Source organism: Eulemur rufifrons, chromosome 9 (genome assembly GCF_041146395.1).
Source record: "Eulemur rufifrons isolate Redbay chromosome 9, OSU_ERuf_1, whole genome shotgun sequence".
Lineage (NCBI taxonomy): Eukaryota > Metazoa > Chordata > Mammalia > Primates > Lemuridae > Eulemur > Eulemur rufifrons.
The window spans coordinates 10,291,847-10,309,846 of record NC_090991.1 but is presented as its reverse complement, the minus strand read 5'-3'; the positions used below and the strand labels follow the sequence as shown (position 1 = coordinate 10,309,846).

At 43.8% G+C, this 18,000-nt stretch overlaps 2 protein-coding genes across 3 annotated transcripts in view; one reads left to right on the top strand and one right to left on the bottom strand.

The window, feature by feature from the left end:
- Positions 1-18,000, top strand: part of STX8 (syntaxin 8) — a 264,310-nt gene that overhangs the window by 231,151 nt on the left and 15,159 nt on the right. The gene's annotated exons all lie outside the window — the stretch shown is intronic.
- On the bottom strand, positions 43-910 carry LOC138391939 (cytochrome c-like). The gene is made up of 2 exons (XM_069482113.1): positions 873-910; positions 43-376 (listed from the first exon to the last, which is right to left on the bottom strand). The coding sequence occupies exons 1-2, from the start codon at positions 908-910 to the stop codon at positions 43-45; spliced, it is 372 nt and encodes a 123-aa protein (XP_069338214.1).

Sequence of the window (18,000 nt, the reverse complement as noted above, 5' to 3'; positions counted from 1 at the left end):
GAAATATTTCTGTTTTGTAATAAATAAGGCATTGGCCAATTATTACTCATTAGTAGCTTTTTTGAGATAAGCTCTCAAGTCTGCCCTTTCTCCTTTCTTAATGCCGGCGAAGATCATTTTTGTTCCAGGGATGTACTTCTTGGGAGTCTCCAAATACCCCATCAGTGCATCCTCTCCCCAGGTGATGCCTTTGTTCTTATGGGCGTCTGTGTAAGAGAATCCAATGGCCTGACCTGTCTTCCGCCCAAAGGCACCATGGAGATTTGGCCTCATCTTGTGCTTGCCTCCCTTTTCCACAGTGTGGCACTGGGCACACTTCTTAACAAAAATCTTCTTGCCTTTCTCAACTTCACCCACATTTAATTCTCTTTGATTTCTGATGGTACAAAGGTTCCCAGTCGGAAGCCAGATGTCCCGCTCTCTCCCAAACGGGAGCTTTTAGTAGTGTCATCAGGGTTTTCATCTGCACGTATACACTGGATGTATTGGAGGTGACTGAATTATTTAGTCATAATATGGAGAACTACGTATGAATTGGACTGAGAAGAACGCCCATCAAGTAGAGATATCTGGGACTTGTAGCACAGAGGCCCCGTGACTTTCCCTCCATAAGCAAGATGTGATTTGACATTTTTCTCCTTTTGGGAAGAAAGTGAATGCAATTTTGATTGCACTTGGGAGAGTCAGATTATGATTGTACTGTTAGATTATTGAAATTTTTTATACAGGTATGTATGTTTGTGTGCACACATGTGCTTGCTGGGCAGCCAAGAGGATACTGCAGTGGACATGAGTTCTCCTCCCTCTTGCACCCAACACCTGCTTGTTCTGTATGGTTCAGATACAGGTGACACCCCCATCCCTCCCCTCACCTGCCCTCGATCTCTTGCCAGGCAATAATGGTGAGCATCTAACACAGAGTCTGGCCTGGTGATGAGTCAAGGTAACATCTAGGCTAGTTTAAAAAGACAAATAGTAGTGCAGGGTATTTTGCAAACCAGGAAACAGAAAATAAGAATTACCTGCTTCACCTTCCTGCCCTCACATCCCACTCCCTGGAGGAAAGTACTTTCATCTCTTTAATGTGTCTCTTCTGGGTTTTGCTTTCTTATTTCCGAATAGTGTGCTTGTACTGATGTGACTTGGTTTGCTAGTGATTTTAGATATTGTCCCTTAACTTCCTACTGTGGAAGGTGCTTAGTTCTTTGCCTGCCTGCCACACACATGCACTCATACTTCTCCCTCTGCTACCGATGGAGTTAAGCCACAATTGTTAGTTAAATCATTACTCAGCATTTTCATTTTGGCCATATCAACATCATTCACTGAGCCATGTAGCTTACTATAATTAGAATTCCTTTCTTATACAATATTTTGTGTTTTCAGGACTTAGTCATTTTTCCCTTTCTTTGTCATAATTCTTGCCCTGAGTTACTACCAAGCTAAGAAATTCCCGTGGATATGGTCAAACACACATCAAATGATCTATCTTTCCCATATTTTCCTTGGGGGTCACCCCTCCTCTGGAGCCCCCATCCTTCTAATCCAATCTGGTGGTTCTCTAGGCCAGTTGTACCTCTACTATCCTAGAGACTTCCCATCACCTCTTTCTTCGGTTGGAGCCCTTCTTTCCTGGAACTCATTTTCTTTCTTGGTTTATCCCCTTGTTGCAATGGAGCACATCCTCCGCTATCTTTCTGAGAAAGAGTAGCTGGGAAATAAGTATCTTGAGATACTACATGTCTGAAAATACCTTCATTCTCCCCATTACAGTTGATTGCATATAGAATTTTAGATTGGAAACAATTTGCGCTCAGGATTTTGAAGGCCTTTTTCCTTGGCTTCTAGCTTTCAGCGTTGATACTGAGAAGTTCAGTGCCATTCTGATTCCTGAATCTTGTTTTACGTCCTGTTTTGCTTTAAAGAGCTACTCTTCAGCCCCAGTATTCTAAATTTCACACATAAAGCCTTAGAATAAATTGCCACCTCATCCCGTTACTGTGTTGGATACTTTGTGGACCTTTCACTCTGGAAATTCATGTCCTTCAGTTCTGAAATGTTTTCTTACAGCTTTGATACTTACCTCCTCTGTTTTCTCTTTTCTCTGCTGCACCTGTTAGTTGGGTATTGAGCTTCCTGGTTTAATCTTCTAATTTCCTTATTATTTTCTCTCCTGTTTTTCATTTCTTTGTCATTTTGCTCATTTCTGGGACATGTCTTCAATTGCATCTTAAAATCCTTTCGTTGAATTTCTTTATTGCTGTTGTCTTATTTTTAACTCCCGAGCTTTCTTTACTGATTTTTAAATGTTATTCTGTTCTAGTTTCACAGATATAACATATATTTATCTCTCGGAAAACATTATTGTTTCCTTGAAGTTTTCTTCTGTTCTTTACATTGTATTTTTTTCACTAAATTGCCTTTTCTGTATTTGTTTGTTTGTTTGTTTGTTTTTTTGAGGCAGAGTCTCACTCTGTCACCCTGGCAAGAGTGCTGTGGCATCAGCCTAGCTCACAGCAACCTCTAACTCCTGGGCTCAAGCAATCCTCCTGCCTCAGCCTCCCGAGTAGCTGGGACTACAAGCATGTGCCACCGTGCCCGGCTAATTTTCTTACATATATATTTTTAGCTGTCCATATAATTTCTTTCTATTTTTAGTAGAGACGGGGTCTGGCTCTTGCTAAGGCTGGTCTCGAACTGCTGAGCTCAAGCAATCCACCCGCCTCGGCCTCCCAGAGTGCTAGGATTACAGGTGTGAGCCACCGCACCCAGCCATGTATTTTTTTTTTTGAGGGGGAGGGATGAGGGCATGTTTTTTGCTTTTGTTTTTGTTTTTCCTCCTCTTGTCAAATGTCTATTGATACTTGGCTACCCATTAATGTTGGTGAATAAAGCACTAACAAGACATAATAAAAATTGTAGATTTCACAGAAGGAATATCAGACAGGAAAGAACCTAGTCATTTTATTGGGGACCCCAGATATTAGTATCTGTAGGTCTTTTCTCTTTGGGGAGTCCATTTCTGCTGAGCGGAGCTCTGTGGTCTCCCCCTGACGAATGGGAGCTCAGCTGCTAGTGTCTGGGAGCCTGACAGGTGGAAGGGGCTGTGAGCTCACCATTCTGTATGAAAACATTTATTTAATCTCTCCTCTTTTAACCTCTTATTTTACCCTTTCCTTCTCTGCCTATTCCCTCCATGTGTCAAGCCCCTCTGGTCTAGTTTCTCCCTTGAACCTCTCTCCCAAGAGGATAGGGCAGAGATGGTTTTGCTTGGTGCGGGGTGACAGGGGGGGTCAGGAGCAGAGCTGATCCTCACACAGTTTCTAACTAGTCCCCCATTGGGAGCTCTGCCTTCCGAAACCCTGGAGCCGCCCATCCCAGTCTTTCTGGGGTCTGGTGTACCAGGCAGCTTCCTGCTGGGAATTCCCAGCCCCACCCTCAGTCGGTTTTTAGATTTCTTCATCTTCTACTCTAAGTCACTTCTCGCTTGTCCATTTACTTTCCATCTTTCAACATTTTATTGCTATGTCTGATTGGATACCACTCTCTCTGTTATTCTTTTGGTTCATGGGTTTATACCATTTCCCTCCCTTTGGGTAGAGTTTGAGGAAGGGGCAGAGATAACCGTGAGCATTCAGTTTGCCAAATGAAATCAGCATATGAAATACATCATCCTTCCCGGCCTCCTTATAGTACCATGGGATAGGTAGTATTATTCCTCTGTCACACGCAAGGGATGAGGACCCTGAGAGGCGAAGGCCATTTCTCAAGGTCACGCAGGGACCAGCGGCAGAACCGCAGTTCGAACCCAGGTGTTCTCTGAAGCCCACACTCTTTCTACCACATCACACTTTCCCTGATTCTCTGGATTGCTCAGGGATTCTTTCTACCACACCGAACAATATTAATCAGGAATACATACCACACACAATCCCCAGGGGCCACATAGTTCAGCTAACAGAGCTTTTTTTCTTCTCTTTGTTCCCTGAAGCAATTATTTTTTTTATTTCATTTAAAGACTCGGCCTCTGCAGCTGCCGTGGACAGCTTAGAGTTGTCTGAAGGTTGAAGACGAGAACCAAAGCCGTGAGCTTACAGGCTATCAAACTTGAAAGATGTATTGAGGTGAAATACTGCTGCAAAGCCTCCCCACCAAACCTTTTTTAAGTGCTTTTTCTTCCCAAAATGAAAAAGAACCGCTTGTACTGTACATGCATAAAATCGTCAGCTCTGGCAGTGTTCAAGACAATATGTTTTTGTAACTGCCCACCCCAACGTAGCAGACAGTATAGTCTTCCAAAGCCAAAATAATTATGTATTGTGCTCTGATATTTAGAAGTCAAAGATCAGTGTATGTGTGTGGGCTGAAACACGTGCCTTTCCTTCTCTCTTTTGGAGAAGCAGCCTGTGCTAACAGTTAAATAACTTTGTTTTCATACTGAATATTTAAGTTGCAAATTTGAGCCATGTGGGCAGGGGTTTGAAATCAAGACAGCTGAACTGCCGAGGTGCTTTTGGAGTTCAACGGTTTGGCTGAGGCATAGGCTGACTTCACGGGGAGGCATTCAAGTGGAGTTTTTCATCCCATTTATGATCTCGCCCTTTTTTTTTTTTTTTTTTTTTTACCTTACCAAGTCTGATATTTCCCTTGGTGTTTCCAAAGAGATCTGTATAGTTATTGGCAAGTGTGAAATACAGTAATACGGGGATTCCAGAAGAAGTTCATTACAACTTTTGAGAAATATTGAGTAAATTAGTCACTTCTGAAGGGAAAATATGAAGGTATTGTTTGTCTTTAAAGTATTTGTTTTTCTAAGCACAAGTGCCTTAGCAACTGTATGTGAAGACAGGTTTATTTCAGGAGAATTTGTAGTAAACAATGTGTTCATTTATGACCAGGCGCTGGTACATGTAATAGTTTCATTTGCAATTTTCAGGCATGATATAACCAGACCATAACCATTCCAAAAATGTCTTGCCATTTTGTATTTATTTAACTAAGGTGATTACTGTGTCAGACTACCAGGCTTGCATTGATAGGCATCCTAGATCTGCCCCATATAGGAGCAGATGGGCACCTTATTGTCCATATACTTTGGGCTTAACCCTGGCTTCAGGAGACAGTCCTTAGAGAAAGGCCCATCTAGGTCAGATCAGGAAATGCTGCGTTTAAGACAGTAACCAGTCTGGGGCCTCGGGTAGACAGAAATGTCCCAGATGCCCCCCAACCCTGCTTTTTTTAATCACTACTTCAGACCTCTACGTTAGTTTCTCCTGATTCTGGTTGTTTTATATCCAACACATGCAGAGTAGAGTCTGGTGGCTCGTCAGCATTAAAGACAATGTTTCTGTCAAACAGATATTGCCGAAGGTGTTTGTTAAAAGTGCCGATTCCTGAGGTCAACCCCAGGCTTACCGAACCTGAGTTGGGCCTTGGGCCCGAGAATCTATTTTTCTCTCCTAGCACCACCCTCAACCTGTGATTCTTAGGCAAATCATACTGTCCATATTTTCAAATTTCCCTGATAGGAATCAACATGATGTTCTTGCTGAAAACACAAATTCCTGGGCCCCATCCTGGAACCACTGAATCAGAATCTCCAGAGGGGTGGGGCCTGGGAAGCTAGGAGAGTGGAACCTAGTGTTGCGAAAACCTTAGGTCTTAAGGCCAAGGTTGCCTGCTGGAAACCATCAGAGGAAATAAACTAAGCCCCACCTGTGACCTTGAAAGACTTAGCAACTGTTAATTAAAACATAAAACTAGGGGAGAGACGAAGAAGGACCTAGGGTCTTTGGACCCAAGTAAGTCCAATCAGAAACATTTTTAGATTAATGTCATCCATTTACCTATTATATTTCCAAGAACTTTTGGACTTTTATAATTCTGCTCAGTTGACATCTGGATATAAAGTCAATCCTTATTATTCTGATTAAAAAGACCTAGAGAGAACTTTAAATTCATTTGCTTTTCACTGATTATTTCAAAAAGTATGTTTCATTTGCCTTGGCTTTTCAAAAGCAAGAGTAGCTTTATATGCTTTTTAAAAATGTTTTTAAAGAATTGTCATTTCTCGTATCTTCCGAAGTTTTCTACTTCATCCATATGTAAACTGTGAGCTTCGGAGGTCCAGAAAAACATGTATTGTTTATCTCTGTATCCCTATGTCCCCAGGGGGCAGATCAGTGCGTGGCATGTTAAATGAATGCTGCATGAATTGAGAGGAAAATATTTTATTTTCTCTAGGAGGTTTATTTTCTTTAGCTAAGATGATCAGAGTTCAACTTAAAGCTTTTTCTTTGTTTGTTTGGGTGAGCCTTCTCACATGTGGTTGATTATTGGTTTATTAATCTGAAGATTTATGCAATGCAAACTGCTGATTTTTTTTAAAAAAAAAATGTATTATAAAACTGAGAGACAAGCCATACAATTGTACATACCTGAAAAGAGCTGTCCAGATCCCCTATATCCTGCTGAGGAAATTTCATTGCATAAATGGGTTACTATTAGTTGATGGAAAAATTAAGTTACTGGAATCTCTAGTTCACTGATCGTGCCAGTTAACTGAGGTATTAGTGTCCTGCTTAAACTCTCAGAGCTATTAAATTAAATAGTCATGACAAGAAACCCCAGAAAAGTCTTATTGTTGTCTAGAAAGATTGTGTACAGGTGTTGCTAGCCTGCTTTAGAATAAAAAAGGCTTCAGTATTCTCAAAAATCATTTCCTCTCCTGAGGAAATGCACCATAATAAAATAGACTTTTCCAGTACTGTAATTGCTGGCTTTCAGCTTCAAAAGAAAACCCTTGAATATTATTCAGGTTACAGTTTCCATCAGGCTTTTCTGAATAGACTATAATAATTTTGTGTTTGATTAATGAAATAATTCCAGAAAATAAAAAGATCTATAATCCGTAGAGACTGGAGTTGCTGGAAACATTTAGTTGTTTAAAAAATTGCTTTTAATTTAAAAAGATGCGTATAGTTTAAGCTTATGAAATGAAGAGTGTCATTCCCTTTGTTGCGAGAGCACCACATTCCACGTTGTTGTGCTTTTCTTGAGCTGCTTCTTTAACCCCAGTGACATGAAAACTCTGAGAATTCTGTTTCAAACATTGAAGGTTGAATATTTATAGAAATGGAAAAAACCTTTAATTTAAAAGAGACAATTTCTAATTATTCCCGTCTTTTCATCAGAGTAAAGATACTATTTGATGGCAAGAGGATCTCTTAGACATTCATCGCTTGGGGTCACTCTAGTTTTGGTGTCAGAACCGGCAAGTGCTCCTTTTTTCCTATCAAGGACACCTACCAGGTGTCCTGGGCTTTCTTACCTGCTGGAACCCTCTCCAGGTTCTAGGGCAAGTACATAAACTCTGGCTTCATGACTTGCCACCCAGCCTGTGCTGGTGTCTTTAGATACCCATTTGCTAGAGAACACGTAAGTGCAGTTCCCCAGTTTTGGTAAAGAAAAAAAAAAATGATTCATCTCCATAAAGCTACTCTCTTCATTTCATGTATTCAAATTTGCAAGCTTAGCTGTTGCTTGGGTATTTCCTCTCAGAATTTTCCTTTAAGCTGGGTCCGCTGCCACCAGGTGAGCAAGAGCATTTCAAGTCTGTCCTTCTTGGCTGTAAAGGTTGGCCAGAGGAGTATCTGATAGAGAAAAAGGCTGGCTTTCCTTTGGCAGACCTTTATCTTTACACTGTGATAAAGAGCTAAGTCTAAGTTATAAAATGGTGTGCGTAGTTTTAGTGAAGAAAACAGATACCTGGAGGCACCAATGTTTCGTTAATAACCAGGATGGTTTCCAATTACATGCCTTTCTGCTGAACGCTCTTTTACACCAGATTTTGAAACAATATAATGTTTGAAGGAATAGATAATGAATGAAGGAATGCACTCTAGGATGTCAAAGAGGAGGGATTATAGTAAGAAAACATCATCAATGTCAGCTAAAAAACATCAAGTGTACGAAAACATAAAATGTGTATCTGGGAGTCTTGGGTAGAGGGGAGAAAATGGAGGTGCGACCCTGACCTGGCCTCCAACAGGAGAGTGGGAAGAAGGCCCCAAGGAGGGCCTTGCAGGGGAGGCCTCCACTGGCCATGGATGCTAGACCCATACCTGAACGTTTTTTTGTTTTTTTTGTTTTTTTTTTGAGACAGGGTCTCTTTCTGTCATGCAGGCTGGAGTACAGTGGCATCATCATAGCTCACTGCAACCTCAAACTCCTGGGCTCAAGCGATCCTCCTGTAGCTGGGACTACAGGTGCACACCACCACACCTGGCTAATTTTTCTATTTTTTGTAGAGGCAGGGTCTAAGTCTTGCTCAGGCTGGTCGTGAACTCCTGGCCTCAAGTGATCCTCCTGCCTTGGCCTCCCAAAGTGCTAGGATTACAGGCGTGAGCCTCCGCACCCCACCCCTGAGCCCTTTTAATACTTTTATAATCATTCCAAGGAACTGTATCTGCTTCACATTTAGAATACTCAAAGTAGATGTGGGTCTACACTCAACCCCCCACCAAAATAAGAAAATTTCCCCCAGTGGCTTGCTACCCGAAAGACAAGTTCTTTATAATCCCAGTGGAAGAAAAGCAAATACTGTGCTGTCAAAACTTGCTTGCAGTAATACCAAGATGTCCCAAACTGGGCTTGTGATCATCTCCAGCCCTGCTTTTCTTTCTCCGCTTGCTATTTTGATGAGCAAGACCACCAACCACTCCATTTTTCAAGCCAAATACCCAGGAATCATCCCTGATTGTTCTCAGCCCCCACATCCCGTCTGATGCCAATTCTCCTTGATTCTACCTCCTTGGTGTCTGTGGAGTCCATACCCTTCTTTCCTTCCCACTGCCTCACCTTTATTTCGGTCCTCTGTGGTCATCTGGACCACTCTTGTTGTTCCGTAACTCATTTCCCTGTCTCTGCGTCTGCTCCTTCTAGTCTATTCTCTGCGTGGAAGTTGGGAGGAGCTTTGGAAAATGCAGATTTGCTTTTGTCAGCTCTCCCCCTCCACCATCATTTCTCCCCTCTAACACCTTTCAGAGACTCCCACTGCCCAAATTGCTCGTGACCACACTTGGAGCCCCCCGTAATCTATTCTCCTCTGCAGCCCACCACATGGACGCACAGCTCTGCGTCCAGCGTCAGGGCAGTTGTTACTGTGCTGTGCCTGGATGTACCGCCTCATTCATTTCCTTAGAGCAGATGCTGCTTTCCTAGCCGCCCTGAGCTTGGCTTCTGCTATGCAAAATGGGAATAGTCTTAGTTGCCTCACAATAATTTGGCTAGTTCCTGAAAGATCCTGTTGCTATTTTTATTATAATTGAATTAAGTGTTCATATTAAGGTGGAGAGAACTGACAGGCACACGGTACTGTCTTCCCATCCAGACACGTGGTGCGTCTCTCTTTTCATTCATATTTTCCTTTATGTCCCTCAGTAAAGTTGTGGAATTTTCAAAAAGCACTTCTTTCCAGTTTTAGTAACTCCTTTTTTGTCTGTTCATTAGTTCTTAATAAACTTTTTTCATTGTATTTTCTAATGATTACAGCTGGTTTATAAGAAAATGGTTGGAATTTATCTATATATTTTTAACTATCCCCTTTACTTTAGTTCAAATAGGTTTTCTGTTGAATATTTTATTTCCAGGTTAGGCATTCTCATTATCTGCAGATAATAATTTTGTCTCCTCCAGTTCTGGAAGGGAAAGCCAGGAATAGAAGTGGTCAAGCTTTTGAGTTCACAGTTAAGAAGAGGTTTGACTTGAGCAGCAAAAGGGAGGCCCGTTGACACTGGGGACGTTCTGTGGTAGGGCAGACAAGTGAGAAGTCATATCGTCTAGTCTAGAACTGGGCACCTGGCTGTGGAAGCATAGAAGATGGTTGGGAAGTTGTGTTATTGGTATTCTTAGGCCTTTTTGTACTTAGGTGCTGTGTCAACTTCATTGTAAACTCTTTATAACTATGACCATAAAGTTGGAGTTAGTCAAACCTCGGTTCAAATCCCAGGCCCAACACTGAAGAGCTTTGAAACCATACGTAAATTACTTATGCTTCTGAGCTTGAGGTTCAATAATAACAATAACAGTAATGATGACAACAGTGATAGTAATACCAGTGTACAGTGCGATGAAGGGGATCAGAGAGGATGTAAGTAAGGTCAAGAGCACAGTGCTTGGTGCACAGCAGCCCCTCAGCAAACGCTTGCAGTGGTCGATGCTGCTCTGTCCTCATCAGATGGTGGCAGGGTCAGAGCCTTCCCTTTTAGTTCCCTTCAGCAGCCCTTGGCCCTGGTCATGGAAGTCCCCACAGTCAGAGTGCCCTTCCTCCACCCGCCCTGTCCTCTCTCTCCTGCTGCTCTACACCTACCATGAGCTTTCCTCTCTGAGCTCTTCTTTGGCCTCCCAACTTGTCACCATCACCACCATCCCAAGACCTCTCTCCTAAGCTCCACACTGCACATCCAACTACTTTTTGATTTCTCAACTGAAATCCCTCTGTAGCATATCCAGAACCAGCCCCTCCACCCCTACTTTTCTTTGTTCAGTAAATGGCACACCATTGACCCAGTTGGAAATTCTGTTTCCTCTCCTCTTACTAGGGCGCCCCTTTCTTTTCCAAAAGGAAGCCCTGGAATTCTATTCTAAAATATGTTCCAAATCCCTCCACCTCCATTGCCACCACTCGTTCCATGTCATCCCCATACCTGGATGCTGGGACGGTTCTCTCAAATAGTTCTCCGAGACAGTTCTTTCAGATAAGTCTGTTGACTTGACTTGTACATGGACAATGTACCCTGCAGTCCAGTCCGCATGCAGTGGCATAAATGACTGTATAACATAAATGAGATCTTGTCACTTGTACTTAGAATAAAATCCAACCCCTTACCATGGCCTCCAAGGCCCCACAGGACTTGGCTTTCTTCAAATTCCATCAGTCCCCAAGTTCTCTGTGTACCACTCACTCGGGCTGGCATGTCTTTGCTGAGCTTCACTTCCAGGTCCTAGTGGATCACCTCCTCAGAAGGCCATAGCTGAGCACCTCATTAAAGTAGCACTTATCGTCATACCTTATTTGTTTCCTTCTTAGCACGTGTCTGTGATTTGCAAGTATTTCATCATGTGGTTGTTTGAATGCCTGTCTCCTCCATTAGCCTGTAAATTTCCTGGGGACAGATCTCATGTCCATCTTCACCATCGTTGTTTTCCCAGCTCCTAACATGGTACCGGGAACAAAGTGGGTTAGCAGTGCATGGAGGCTGGCAGGCTTCTCTACTCAGCCCAGATCCCATCACGAGCCATTTGCATCCTGCCCTCGCTAACCTTCACCCCCTGTCATTTCCAGCTATTTCTTCTCTTATACCTCCACCCACACCCTGTGTTCCAGAGTGCTTCAGGCCTTCCCAATTGAGAAATAGCAGTAGGGACATTCTCCAGAGTGACAAGGAAGTTAACTAGAAAGGAGCGTGCTCTTTACTCACCTTAAGTCATGAAGATTTTCATCCTGATGAAACCTACCAATACCGTAGAATCTAGATTTGATGTGAGCATGGATGTTAACCGGTGACTGTGGCCAGGCATGGTGGTGCACACCCATAGTCCCAGCTACTCTAGCGGCTGAGGCTGGAGGATGGCTTGAGGCCAGGAGATCAAGGCTGCAGTGTGCTATGATTGCGCCTGTGAATAGCCACCGCACTTCAGCCTGGGCAACATAGAGAGACCCCATCTCTCAAAAAAGAAAAAGATGACTCTGACTAAAACTAATCTTGTTGATGTCTTAACTTTCTCATCAATGGCCTAAAAGCTCTAATTTCAGAAGTGATGGAAAGTCTTCTAATCATCTTGCTGATGACCCAAAATTTTGCAACTAGAAATTTATTCCTTTAGTCAAAATCTGTCCTTTGTTTAAAGCGCATATATCTATAGCATAAGATATGTATTAATTTAACTTTTGTCCTTTGGGAGATCTTTTGGTTTGGGGGAGAAAAAACCAGAATCACTCACATTTCCATAAAAAACATAGGTTTATCCTAAGGCCACGTGTTCCCATTGTTAGGAACCAAAGCAGACTTGGTAAACCTGCAGCGCTTCTTGTTTCCTAGTTCAACTCCAAAGAAAAGAACCTGTTTACCCAGCTTAGCTTTGTGTGCTGGATTAAAACGGGTCAGAGGCTGCCGGCCAGCCTGTGGATTGGCTGACCTCACTTCATATGCCCAAGTCTCCGTGGTGTGTTGGGTGGGATCCTGACGTGGACAGAAACCACAGTTGCCTCGGCTCACCCCTCGGCCAGAGCTTTGCCAAAACAGATCCCATGTGAAGGGGCTGTAGGCACGCCATGAGGCCTGACTGGCAGAGCCTCGATAATAAGAAAAGCAAATGTGTATTGAGTACTTACTGTGTCGCAGACGCTATTCACAGTATATGACATATACTACTGCTATCCCTGTGTGACAGGTGAGGGTCAGATGGGTTCAATAGCTTGCTCATGATTCACACAGATGGGGAGTGGCTTAGCAAGGATTTGAACTCAGGCACTCTGCTCTAAAGCCAGGGGCTTAGTAATTTCTTACGTATCTGAGTAAAGAGAAGATGATAGTGAATTGGTCAGGGTGAGAGAAGTGGAACTCCATTGACCGGGGAGAGGGCACTAAAGGAAGTGACAGGGGCCGGTGAAGGTCTCCCTGCGTCAGCCCTCTGTTCAGAGGAGACGGGGAAGGTGTGTGGGCAGCGGAGTTTCGCCTCGGAGCTAATAGCTAAGAGAGAGAAGTTCCCGTGGATGCTCAGAGTGAGAGTGGAAATGTACTGAGGAAGGGACCCAGGAGGTCTGGGAAGACCACTCAGCCTGGTAGGCAGGAGCTAAAGAGGATGGTTGTGTCATCAGAAGCAAAAGAAGTGGAAGCTGTAAACAGATCGTTAACTTGAAGAGTCAAGTAATGATTATTTTGGTGGTTTCTATGACTTAGGGACATTATAAAGAAATTCTATTTTGAAGAATTTGTTTAAACAAATCACCCATAAACTTGTTTTTTTTAGACTTTTACTAGTAGAAGTGATGAACAAAGTGAAGCTGGTATCAAATCCCTTCGAGAACACTGGGAAGTTAGCATTGCTGGCTAACCTCCACTCACGCCAGCAGGCAGGTGATGGATCTGAAGAGGAAGGCGTTAGCTGTCCTATAACAAGACCAAATGAGGTTAAAATGGAAAATGGTAGAGGGTAACGCTAGATTAGTTGGCAAATTTGATAATGTTAATAAGATAATTTACTTTCTTGTCTGACTTTATGGTAGAAAAATCTCATGACCAAGTACTGGTTATGGTCATTTCCCCAGAACCAACATGAGACTGTAATGGTCAAGCTATAGATTGTGGTTCAGTTACTCTCTTCTCATATTCAATGCCATCCAACAAGAATGGAAAAGAAGCAGCCCTTCAAATCCAGGAAACTGTCAGAAGGGACCACTTAGAGCAGATTGCAGAGCATGTTAGACTATACACTAACAGAGCCTCTAGATTGAGGTCTAGCCACATAAACACACACTCGTTCCGTGGCGAGGCTGAGCAGCTTGGATTTCCAGCAGTAGACGTAGGAATGGGTGGGAAATCGCCAAAGCAGAAAGGCCTCAAGCCAATTATGCAATTAGCCAATAGCCTGTGCTGGCCTCCGCACTCATCCAGATAAATTTTGAAATCATCAGTGAGCTCTTGAGCCAGATCCTTTCTTTGTGAGGAGGAAGTCAGACTATATAAACCTGCCTAGCGTGCCATGCGGTAAGGATGTGGGACAAGTTCCACTTCCCACCCCCTGCAGGAGCAGAATCACTGTGCAGAGAGACCTCTCTGGCTGTGTGTGGCCTGGTATGGTCCTCACTAGCTGCAGGGGGAAGGGTCCCTGCTCAGGGGGGCCACTGGCCCTCTACCCAGCCCCAGCCCAGCGACAAGGGTGCCCTAATCACACTGCCTGCCAGGCCCTGCGCCAGGGCCCCACTTCAAGGCTCACCCCCATCTTATTTAAACCTGCCAGAGGGGACGCTAATTAGCAAAGACTGGAGCTCTGGGAAAGGAGATGGGCTTTTGGCCCAAGAAGATGACCTTTTGGACCCAGAAAGGAGAACTGGGCTCCAGTTGCTTTTATTGAAGGCACTCAGTGTGCTTCCCACGTATCTCATTTATCCTCATGACACCCCTGAGAGGTAAGTTTGTTTGAGATTTATACAAAGTTATGATTATGCCTATAGATTCAAGTTCCTGCCTCTGTGTCATTCTAAACCTTGAGTCTCATCCCCATCTCACTTTTCCTAACAAAGCTAAACCCTTCGGGGAATGAAACGTCTCAGGCTTTAGCCTAGCCAAAGGGTGGTTTCTTCCCCCCTCTTCCTTTTTTGTTGTTGTTAAGTTTGATTTATTACTTAGCATTCTAGCCAGGCTCGATGGATGTTCAGAATATTATAAATAATGTGGATTGAAAAGATCGTGCTGAAATGTTTATTGCATTCTTAGAAAGAGAACAAGGAATGGCGCGGAGAGTGTGGCAGTGGGGAAGGAGGTGGGAAGGCGAATCTTGCTCCTAGGATATTTTAGTGTGTCAATAAAAGACAGTGCTCAGAAGGGAAAGAACTTATATTGCAATCCTGCTATCAAGAATGCAGAAGTGTTCCAGCGGGGGTAAAGAATAGACTTCAAGAATGTAAGGACCATAAGGAACTAATCATTAGACGTTCTTTCTCTCATTTCCTCACTCTCAGTGCTCGGAGAAGGCCGGTAATGGAGAGGCTGCCTGTGCTTTAAAACGAGCTCTCCAGCATGCTAGCTTTGGGGTACCCCCTTTATGGCAGACAGCTGTGGCTAGCTGCGTGTGAATGAGAAAGCACCTCCTTTTGACTTATTTTGTACCTTTCCCGGAACCTTTGTTCTTTGGGTGCTCTAGAAATATGTTGTCCAAGACTAGGACCCCTGATGCAGGGAAATAAATATCATACTGGCCCATTGGCATCCAGCGATCACATTTGGAGCCGAAATCATACCAGCTTCTTCCTGCCACGTAGGCCTCATCTCCGGCTCTTCTTCTCTTAGGGCCTTTCCTTAGGCTTCTGTGGGGAAGAAGACGGAGTCAGAGTTCCTTAGCAGCCACGGCCATCCGTGTCAACCCGATACTAAATAGAACAGTCCGGCAATCTGGCAGAGACAATTGTTTCAGTCTCTCTATTCCAAGTAAGAACAGTCTTTTGGCCACTCCAGCTGCTGCTGTGGCTCCTGCAGACTTCCTTGGAACAGGAAGTACCTTTGTCAAGGGGAAATGAGGCTGCGGGATATTGGTGTGGGAGCAGGGAAATGGTGGCAGCACGTGAGTTGCGCATGTCAGATCCATCCTGGGCCGCTCCACGTCTCTTGGGGCTGTGCATCAGGGGCAGGCACAGTCACGGCGCAATGGCTGGGGAGCCCTGTCCCATTATCCGTGTGCTGCCCAGAGAAAGCCACAGTTCTTCCCATCACAGTGACAGATGGTATTTTATTGTATGGTGGGAAGAACTTCTAGTAAGCATTTGATCCTAACCGCTAAACCAAAGTCCTCAAACGTCAGCACCAGAAGAATCACACAGAGGGCTTGTTAAAATACAGGTTCCTGGGTGGGACCCTTGAAGTTGCATTTCTAACAAGCTCTTAGGTGAGCTGTGTACCTAGTCCCCCGCATGGCAATGTGAGTAGCAGTGCTTTAAGCACAAACATTTCTATTGTTAGATAATTTCTGGTAGCTTCCTCCTCAGAAATGTCCTCAGATAGAGGGTGATTAGAAGTTACAGGGAAGGAATGAAATGTGAACTGAGGCTGTTTGATTCAATACAAAATGAGTACCTTCACTGAAAACTGAGTCTAAATCATCCCTGCTGGAAAGAAACCCATGAGTATCTGGTGGAATCCCAGCATTTCACTAAATATAACTCTTCATTTATTTGAAAGGTGAGAATAGAATATATGCTACAATTTTATACTCAGATCACTAACCACTACTGAGGAATATATTGATTTTGAAGTTGGCAGTGCCCACTGTGCTTACTTTACTTGAACCATTTTATAGTTCTTTAAAACCACTACTCCTTAATTACCGGTTTTATTCGTAGTTTATACACTTTCATTTATTCATTTACTGATTTATTCAACACATTTATTGAGCACTTACTGTGTGCCAGGTACTCTTATAGCTGCTAGAATATCCCCACATTAACTACTGTGGAGTAAGAAAATCATTTGAAATGCGTACTGCTGATTCTGATTTATTTATTTATTGAGATAAGATTTCATTCTCTTGCCCGGGCTAGAGTGCTATGGTGTCATCACACATCATCATAGCTCATTGCAACCTCAGACTCCTGGGTTCGAGCAATCCTCCTGCCTCAGCCTCCTGAGTTGCTGGGACTATAGGCATGTGCCACCACGCCCAGCTAATTTTTCTATTATTTTATAGAGATAGGGTCTCGCTCTTGCTCAGGCTGGTCTTAAACTCCTGGCCTCAAGCAATCCTCCTTCCTCAGCCTCCCAAAGTGCTAGGATTACAGGCATGAGCCACCATGCCTGGCCCATACTACTGATACTTACTATTCCAGGTAGCATTTGACCTAAACTATGAGCTGCTATTCAATCAACCAAAAACACAAATATCTGTTGACTGTGTATTACATGACTTTTGTGCTAAGCATGAGAGGGGACACAGACATGCAAATACATGGCCTGTCATCTCAAAGAATTGACAGACTAGCAGGGAAGGTATATCATGAACCCAATTAATTGTTAGTTTAACCAAATGATACATTAATTTCTGTAAAGTACATGTCTAGTGTGCCGAAGAAGCACAGGGAAAACAGTCGTAAGACTGCCTTGGGCTTGGGCAGAGAAGTTGTCCCCGGGGAGGGAGTGTTCTGAGCTGAGGCCTAAAGCCGGTGCCGGTGTGCTGGGTGCGGAGAGGCTGGCAGAGGGCCCTGAAGCAGCGTGCACGATTCCTGCCAAGGCACAGAGGTGTGAGAGAGTGTAGCATGTTGAGAGTGGGAGGCCAAGGTGGGAAAACTGGATCGTTTCATTGGGAATGTGTCATAATTCTACTTTATTTTGCTTTGAAACGACTTCTGAAATACCTGACAGGCCACGTTTAATGTAAGCCAGCAAATATTGCAAAGCCAAATCTGACCTTTTGGATTGTCTATCCTACTTTTTTCCAGAAGAGTGGATAAGCAGAAGGTGATGACATCATTTTAATATTATCCTCAAACACCTTTTATTATTTGCACTAGCAGCACATTGGAAAGGCAGATACTTTGTGTTCTTTGTGTGGTATGTGATGGACAGATCCCTGGTATAGGTTCCAATATGCTAATGTGTGACCCATGACACTCAGCCGTGGCCATCAATCTGCCTTTTTCTAGGCCTGTATCTTTATGGTCTGTTTAAGCCCCTTACACTTGAGCACCTAAAGCGAAAGGGAGAGGAAGACTTCTGCCTCAGTTGCCGTATCCTCAGAAGTGATTTAAGCTACTCTCCAGGCTGAGTCCCTCGCGTGCAGCTGTTTCCCAGTCTTCCAGCTCTACCACAGTGACTCCTCGGGCCTCAAATACTTCTGTTCCTCCTTCTTGCCAATAGAATCCTTGCTCAACAGTTTTTAGGCTAACCATATGTCTGGAGTTGGTGGCTTGGGACCTTGTCCATTTGTTCTCAGCGGTGGCATTGCTGAATCTGCTCACTATGTCTGCAGGTCTGTGTCACAGAGCAGCACAGGGGTTGGAGGGCACCAGTTCCCGCTCTAAGTTTTCACTTAGGAAAACCAACCAGTTGCTGCTACACTGGCAGCAAACTCTGAAAGTGGCAGCCTCTCTTTGCAAAAGTCCAATTTTATAGATCCTCAGATAACCTCTTTGGGGGTGGCACTGAATGGAGGCGACATATTTGCAGCAGCATCCCTCATGATGAAGGGGCAGGCTCCTTCACTCCACAGTGTGAATGTGCCTGTACTCAT